We start from the raw sequence: 8,293 nt of genomic DNA, 5'->3' as shown, positions 1-8,293 counted from the left end.
AGAATGACCGATTTGAATAATTAGTTACTCCATTCTGTTGTTAGTGTGCGTGTTTGTTTGTGTGCGTGGTTTTTGCCTCAAACAAATTCTTCTACCATGTGACTTGTGCATTTTCTGGATGATTGAATTGAGCTTTGGTAAACAACAGAGGCCTTGTGCGCAACAAACAAGAGCCGCACTTAATTTGTGATTTCAGCCAACTGGACTAAAGGAGAGGAAAGGAATGTTACCTGGGGAAAAGCAGCGCTGAGGTCAGAAATTCTGGGGCCATTCCTCGTATGTTTTTGCTTCCTGCTCAGGTGATTGGACTGATGTCTTCGCCCGTGCAGATTCAAGCTCGACTCAGGTGTCCATAAGCTCATTATTAATTATTAAACTGGCCGACTAGGTGAAGAGAAATTACTTTGGATATGTCGCGATGAATGGTAAGACTTTTTATTTTTGTAATCGCGCATTGTGTCTTTTTATTTATTTATTTTAATTTTTTACAGAGCCTAGAAATGGAAATGAGGCAGCAAACAACCAAGGGTAAGAATTTAAAGCTTCTTTTGTCTGCAGCATAATGAGAAAATCCCAAAGAATTTTTCAAGCGCTTGTGATCATGCTAGAACTTAAATTTCCATGCTGAGACATTTCTTGCATTGATTACTGACTGTTGAAATAATTTTCGATAAGATTGGAAGTAGACAGGATATAAATAGGTGGACTGTACAGTACAATGCTTCTTGAACTTTATATCAAGAACGCTACCACCAATTTCCAATATTACGACTAATTTTGAAATACAGCTATGTAGTAGCCCCTTAATGATAATCAAAACAAGATGGCTTTTATTCCTCAAAAGAATATCAGAAACAGCAAAAAATGATTCTACTTAAAAGTTAAACAAAAAAATGGCTAAATAATTGTCAAAAACACATTTGTAAAGATTAAATGCAAACGTTTTGAACTGAACTCTATTTAGGCAGTGATTATCTTGCGTACCACTAGGGGGAGCCCTTGTGCCCCACTGACAATATGCTGCAATAAATATGCTAGATTGACAGACAGTATTCCAAATGCATCCACTATATTTTTCCTAACAATTTTTGTCCTTTGTCTTACTCTACATCACTTCTATATTGCATGTTCCAGTCTAGACCTTAAACTATATTTAGCAAACAGTTTCCGTGTGCTCATGTGAGTCTTTAGGTTACTCGGGGTGACAAGGGCAAGTTACTGTAGCCCAACTCGTGGCTGCTAAGGTTTACCGCAAAGCCTCTTCATATCCCCTTAGAAAGGATTTACTAGTTCACGGGGAGGGGAGGGAGGGGGGTTTCGCCACGGACTTACCGACCAATTAACAACGTGCCATTCCAGCCGGGCTTCAAGCAGCGAGTGAGCTCGCGTGATTGTTGGAAGCAGAAAATTAGATTACTCAAACTGAACCAGGCAATCATGTGCACACACTGGCCACAACATTAAGTACAAGTGCTGTGCAAGGTTATTATGGTGGAAGAATTTTTTTTTTTCTTTTACAGTATTTGCTCACATAACCGTTTGTTATAACAATTTCTCTCCTCACAAATATTTATCCAAAACATGGCGGCTACTGTATTGTGCTGTTGCAGGGAGGTAAACAATGGTGAGTAACTTGAGCATGTGGTGTCACCGGTGTCCTGTTCTCAATCAGCCACATGTGACTTTTACCTCTCAACAAGTTTCTCTTGACTTCCGCTAAGATGTCACAGACAGCAGCTACGGAAAAACTCAGCAAAATATAGTTTAATAATATATATATTACTAAATTACTATATATAGTACTAAAAACAAATTAAAATTTTTCTTGTATTCTGCTGAAACAACTGCAAAACCTCTTCATGTCACCACAACATGTAAACCACCTAAATGGGGACTTTATTTACTCGAGGTTGCCAGAGCAGGAGGAGTCACGTCACCCCAGCCCCTGCCATCGACTTCCTAGTTACCCGCACGCAACCCGAGATGCATCATATCAGCGGCCATTATGAGAGCGTACACCTGCCACTTGAATATTTTAACTCAACTGCAGATCAGGTCCCAAATTGCCTCTGAATTATTTAACCTCATAGTTTAGTATGAATCGGCCTGCATCATTTCGGAGTGGGACACTTTCACAGACGCAGGTATTTACCACTTGGCTGTGTTTTTTAATTTCTCTTAAGCATTTTGTCATGAGTTCAACTTCAAATGAAAAATGGCTGCTATTGTTTATCATGCGTGATAATTGCTTCAAGTGGGGGAAAAAAAAAGACTTTCTTAGCTTGCTGCAGATTGATGATGTTGTGCTGGACCGGCTTGCGTTTGTTTGATTGATAAGCTAAATGCAGAACATCATTCAGGAAGCGGTTTAAGGTAGACGATTAACCCCTCCCCCCCCCAGCATTGATGGATAACTCAAGATGGAGGATTAGCGGGAAGTTATTTAAATGCGAGCTGCATCACTATGCGAGTTGTTCATTGAAGGACAAGCATGAAGGATATTTGTTGAATTGGCGTAGTTGTGAGACGAGCCTCACGGTGTACCTACATGTAATGTCTGCATTACTCACCTAGAGCGCCCCGACATTCATAAAAGCATCCTCGCGAATGGCCGATGAGTCCTCCCCCCTGAGACTTGATAACTGTTCACATCAAGCCGTCAGGGTCACAACGCCTCTGGCGGATTGTCCGCACAAACATTCCTCTCCATCATGATTCTTGGGACCATGGGGAATGTCACAACATGACCGAGGTGTTTCTCCATTCATCAAATTGTTTGAGGACATTCGGGACCTCGTTGACTCTTCAGACTTGGCATCATTGGTCACAACAGCGTGATTCATGCTGGTGTTTTTTTATATGCCTAATGGCCGTAAATCATTTGTTCCCTAATGTTTTTTTTCTTTTTTAGCTAGACCGACTTCACATAACCGAGCGGCATAGAAAAACTTTTGGAATTTGTAACCATCCAAGGTGATGTCACCGCGTTGTGCCAGCACGTGCAGTGAAAGTTAGCTACTCATTCACACCGCCGCATGTCAAGCTAATGCTAATCCAATTCGTCTTGAGGAGATTTGCACTCCTGCGGGGAAGGGGAGGAGGACGCGTCCCAGCGGACAGCGCTAAGCCGGCCTCCGTCAAACATCGCTTGTTGCTCTCGCTGTTTGTATCATGATGACAAAACATTTGATGTAACTGTTCCTGGCGCCAATGAGTCAGAAGAAAGTAACATCTGCCATGTAAGTACAGAGACACTCGGTTGTCATCCTTAGCGTCGCTGATGTCGTGCCGGGCGGAGAGAGTTGTTGTTTGGCAATGGAACCGATGCCTCGTGGGAATAAATGTACTGCTCTTTGGAACATTGGCATGTCCCACTGCAAATACTTTATTGCTTTCCTTGCCGGCTTCTCTTTAGTTTTATGTGGCGCTGAGACTGTAAAATCTCATCTGCAGTTCTTTCCGCAACAGCAGTTTTTCTATGAAATGTCAAATTTTGTTCATAGGAAAAAGTGAACTTTAGAGGAAACACAGACGATGTTTTAACAGTAGCTATCAAACATCAAATTGCTAAAAAGCTTTCACTGCACCGTTTCATCTTTTTCTGACAACAGGCGGTCATTGTATGGAGTATATCCCTACAAATCCAGCATGCTTGGCCTGGAGAACCTTGGAGATCCATCTGATAACTGGGACATTGTGGAGACCATCGGTAAAGGGACGTATGGAAAAGTCTACCGGGTGATCAGCAAGAAGGATGGAAGTCAGGCGGCAGTCAAAGTGTTGGATCCCATCAATGTAAGTTTCACTGTACATGAATCAATATTTTGAACATGATTTGAAAACTTTAGAGAAGGTCAAATGAAATACATGTCAGCTTCATCCTAAAATTATAATTGAGTAATTGAGTTTTTGACATCAAACTTTTAAAACGGCCTTTTCACAGCATACAAGGCACACCAACAGAGTAAGTTTGCCTTCACACTGCGTACTTGCGTCCCCATTTTTAATTCATGTCTTGTCTTGTTCTAATTTTGTGGTAGCTCCCGCTTTAGCCGTAGCCTGCTCATTTGTTTGTGTGATAAGGTCTATTTAGTGTCTCACTTCGACTTGTTCCACTGAGCGGATGACGCAAGCTAGCCACCATGATTCTGCTCTTGATGGCCGTTGGGATGCGGCAGTCTCCTGTCTCATCCCTCTGCCTGACATTATCACACAAGACATCTAGAGAGGAGTTCTTTTACCCTTCAATAGAAAAGTACCTGCAGGAGTAGTTTAGTTCACCATTTCTGTTTTTGTCCTTGTGTTTCAGTCATTGATTGATATAGTGATATAGCCTACAGAAATAGCTTGGGGGAAAAAACATTTTTAAAACGGCTGGGGGGGAGGCAATCTTAAAGAGGAAGTAAACCCAGAAGGTTCATTTTGTTCTTTTTGTTCTGTGCAGCCCAACTAGTGTTCTTAATAATGTTTCATCTGTGGATTATGAATTTAACATGCTGTTGACTAAAAAAGACATCACACTTGCCAGGCAGGTCACAGTTCCCAACCAATCACGGCTCAGCTTTAGAAAATGGGTGAGCCGTGATTGGTTGGGACCTGAAAGCAAAATGGCCGCCCTCTGAGATGTATAAAAACAGGTAAATGTTCCTTCTTAACTTCTATTCCACAAACGCAATTGTCATTAAACTGCCGTGTTTAGACTAGTTGGGACGCATATAACTTTAAAGAATAAAGCAAATTGTTTTTTTCTGTTGTTGCTAAAAGGATGTGGATGAAGAGATTGAGGCGGAATACAACATCCTGAGATCTCTGTCCAACCACCCCAATGTGGTCAAGTTTTACGGCATGTTTTACAAGTCGGAAAATGCGTCGGGTGGTCAGCTTTGGCTAGTTCTAGAGGTAATGTAAAAAAAAACACAAATTGTGGAGGAGTCCATCTTTTTTCTGAATGATAATAGACAGGATCGTGGTGATGTGACCAGATTGTCTCTCTCCTCCACAGCTCTGCAATGGCGGTTCCGTCACGGAGCTCATCAAAGGGTTGCTGATGCGAGGCCAGCGTCTACAGGAGCCCGTAATCGCGTACATCTTATACAGCGCCCTTCTGGTAAGCCGCTCATGCTAGCCCGGATCTGCCATTCAACATGCTAACAGACCACAGTCAATGTTATTTCGTCGATTGGCTTCATTTGTTTTGCACAACAATCACGCTTGCGTTCGTAAATGGTCTCTGTCTTGAAAGGGTCTCCAGCATCTGCACAACAACCGAATTATTCATCGTGACGTGAAGGGCAATAACATCCTTCTGACAACTGAGGGAGGAGTCAAGCTGGTTGACTTTGGTAATGTCTTTCTGCTCATTCCGTGCTAGAAATTAAAACATTTTAATAATCAAAAGCATTTTTGAGCTGGTGCACCCAAATGAAGTGACTTTGTAAATAAATCCCGAATCAAAAGATCTCTTCCTTTGTCACCGTGACGTCGTTTGATTTCATGGACTGCAGCCTTAACCCGAGGCTCGTTTAAATTGCATTATTTTGCATATTAAAAGAAAGCTGTTGTGGTAAATGACTCCGGATCCCTCAGGCGTGTTTATATCCTCTGTGTCGTGGAGATGAAGTGGACTCATGCTGATAAAAATCTGTCCTACATTAATTGAAATGAGCACAGCCCTTTTGTTGTTACCGCTTGGCAGGCTCCCTCAGCAAATCATTTTTATTTTTGAACGCAACTATTTGTCTCATCGCTTTGAAATAAACATTCCTCATTTTTCAGGAGTTTCAGCACAGCTGACCAGCGCACGATTGCGAAGGAACACCTCCGTCGGGACTCCATTTTGGATGGCACCTGAGGTCAGTTCGTTTTGCTTCCAAAATGTCCGACATGAATCGTTACAAAAGCGGAGGAGTGCGAGCTTGAGCTATTTCTGTACGCCTCTCCTCCGTGTCATTATGTATTCCCCTCCACGGGAGCACCCCTTGAGGTCATCCCAAGGTTAATAGCTGGGAGACCGCGGCCCGTCACTTTCTCCGTGGCAGAAATGAAGTGCCATGATGGGGGCTGTAAGAAAAGCACCTCGGGGGCCATTAGAATAAACTCCGCTGTGTCAATTATAATTATTGACTGGGAGATTCACTCAACTGCCCAGTAAATGCGCAGTTTGTCATTTCCGATCCCAGTGGGCTTTTCATCATAATAAAAAAAGACAGGTTTGATGATGGATTGTTGTGGGTTTTGTTTTGGTTGTTAATCAAGCACCGGTGTGTTGATGACATTCAATTGATCGCATTTAAAGCAGCTTTGTGTTATCGCTATGATGTCTCTTTTAAAGCTCACATGCTAATTTGCTAATCCACATGCATGATTGCAGTGCGCAAATTAATATTGTTACATGGTTGCGTAAATCCTTCCTCTGTCAGCTTTTTAAGCAATATGAGAAATGGGTGTCATAATGTTCTGCCAAGAATTTCACATCATTAGATCCTTGATTGATTACTCAATTTAATGCAGAAATAATTTTATGATTTAAGGTACATCTGCAGAATATAAGAGCTCATAATGTGCTGTGCATTGTCGTTGTTTGGATTACATAGAGAAAAAGGTTTAGTCACTATTTCTAGATACCACAAGATGGCAGCAAAGCCCCTCTTTGAAACTCAATCCAGAGTTTCTCTGCACAGTCTTCAAGACTTTGCCAAAACACAATTTAAGTGTTGGACAAGGAATTGCCTCATGAAATGTCTGACTTTAAAATAGACTTTGTGGTGAGCTCATGTCGCGTGTACATCTGTTACCAGGTGATAGCTTGTGAGCAGCAGTACGACTACACGTACGACGCCCGCTGTGACGTGTGGTCTCTGGGCATCACCGCCATCGAGCTTGCGGATGGAGATCCCCCGCTGGCTGACATGCACCCAGTCAAAGCTCTCTTCAAGATCCCACGGTGAGCCCACTAGAGGGAGCCCACGAGCTTACTGTAGATACACATAGTTAATCTTTTTTTTTTTTTTAAATGTTCACAATCACATAATCATCCGCGTATGATTGCAATTTGCATCGGTGATGATTTCCATTCCAGGGTGTGCGCCGCCTCTCACTCTCTTTCTCTCTCAAAGTCAGCTGGTCTAGGCTCCTTCTTTCCGAGTACCTGCCGGAATCAAAATAGATAGTTTGCCCTTTTGTAGGGAAACGGCGACCGTGCAGCGATGCTTGCCGTATGAATCACCGCAAACGTGTTGAAGCGTGAAATGATTCTGTTAACATGTCATTTATCTGAAATATATTTTTGCCGCCACTGCGTCACGGCAGACAAAATGGCCAAGAAATCTGATGTAAATGATGACTCGTGTATGAATGACTTTCCAAACACGGAAATGTGTTCCACCTTTGAGTTTGAAGTGCGGCTGCGCGGTGATTCATGAGCGGCTCGGATGAATTCATCTTTGTGGTGTTTAATGATTGTAAAAACTTGATCTTTTTTCTTATTCAATGCTTCACAAGGTACAGGTGAAGCTACATCCTTGACGTGACTTAACTGACATACTTCCTGTATGGAATATATGTTGTACAATTCTACTAAGAAAATACACAACAATCAGGTTCTCACTTTGAAAGAATATTGACCGTTACTCTCTGATTGCATTATCGATTGAATTATTTTAGTCCCCGCATCCATCTGCATCAGTCCGTTCGCTCCCGCCGGTGTGATTACAGTGTCTAATAACATTATTACGGCTGTGCGATGGGAATTTGTGCCCAGCTGGAAGTGACTTTAACCCCAGCAGGCTATAAAGATCCTGTGAGCGCCATGAACCGGGAGGGGTCACCTTCGCGCCCGGTCTCGTCTCGCTCGGAGAACATTCGCACGTCCGTGCAGCGTGTATAAATGGTAGCCCGCTACGGTCGCTCTATCTTTCCCCATCTTCCCGCCTCTGTTTGATGAATTGCTCCGATGTAATTGACAGATGTGAGCTCATAATATCCACGAGTGAAGGTAATGGAGCATGTCAGAGGGTAAAGTTGTAAAAATTAATTAATTACAAATACAAATATGGCCTTTGATATTTAAATATGCGCCAGGTTAATACCTCGAGTCGGTTTTCTCTCCGGTGCGCTGCCTCTTCATTGTCCATGCAACATCAAACCGTGCGTGTGTGGGGTGGGGGTGGGGGTCGGGGGCGTAATGGTTAGAAACGAAGATGGCCAATGTTGTTTGTTGGGTCCAATCATGGAAGAAATTTGTAACATGCATCTATCTAAAGTGGATGTCAACATGAGAGAGGGAGGGAGGGAG

General features: G+C 42.7%; 1 protein-coding gene across 3 annotated transcripts in view; it reads left to right on the top strand.

The window, feature by feature from the left end:
* Positions 1 to 164: 164 nt before the first annotated feature.
* myo3b (myosin IIIB) overlaps positions 165 to 8,293 on the top strand; it is a 45,281-nt gene continuing 37,152 nt past the window's right edge. Inside the window, exons 1-8 of one of the 3 annotated variants that reach the window (XM_061287951.1) lie at positions 165 to 425; positions 492 to 528; positions 3,612 to 3,795; positions 4,765 to 4,899; positions 5,003 to 5,107; positions 5,243 to 5,342; positions 5,776 to 5,852; positions 6,798 to 6,943. In XM_061287951.1, the coding sequence (XP_061143935.1) occupies positions 419 to 425; positions 492 to 528; positions 3,612 to 3,795; positions 4,765 to 4,899; positions 5,003 to 5,107; positions 5,243 to 5,342; positions 5,776 to 5,852; positions 6,798 to 6,943 (791 nt within the window). In that variant the 5' untranslated portion in view covers positions 165 to 418. Of the gene's footprint in view, positions 426 to 491; positions 529 to 1,962; positions 2,145 to 3,099; positions 3,240 to 3,611; positions 3,796 to 4,764; positions 4,900 to 5,002; positions 5,108 to 5,242; positions 5,343 to 5,775; positions 5,853 to 6,797; positions 6,944 to 8,293 lie in introns of those variants that run through there. The other 2 variants (XM_061287953.1, XM_061287952.1) reach the window with 2 other exon arrangements.

Source organism: Syngnathus typhle, linkage group LG9, assembly GCF_033458585.1.
Source record: "Syngnathus typhle isolate RoL2023-S1 ecotype Sweden linkage group LG9, RoL_Styp_1.0, whole genome shotgun sequence".
NCBI classification, from domain to species: domain Eukaryota; kingdom Metazoa; phylum Chordata; class Actinopteri; order Syngnathiformes; family Syngnathidae; genus Syngnathus; species Syngnathus typhle.
This window is presented reverse-complemented; position numbering and strand designations above follow the sequence as displayed.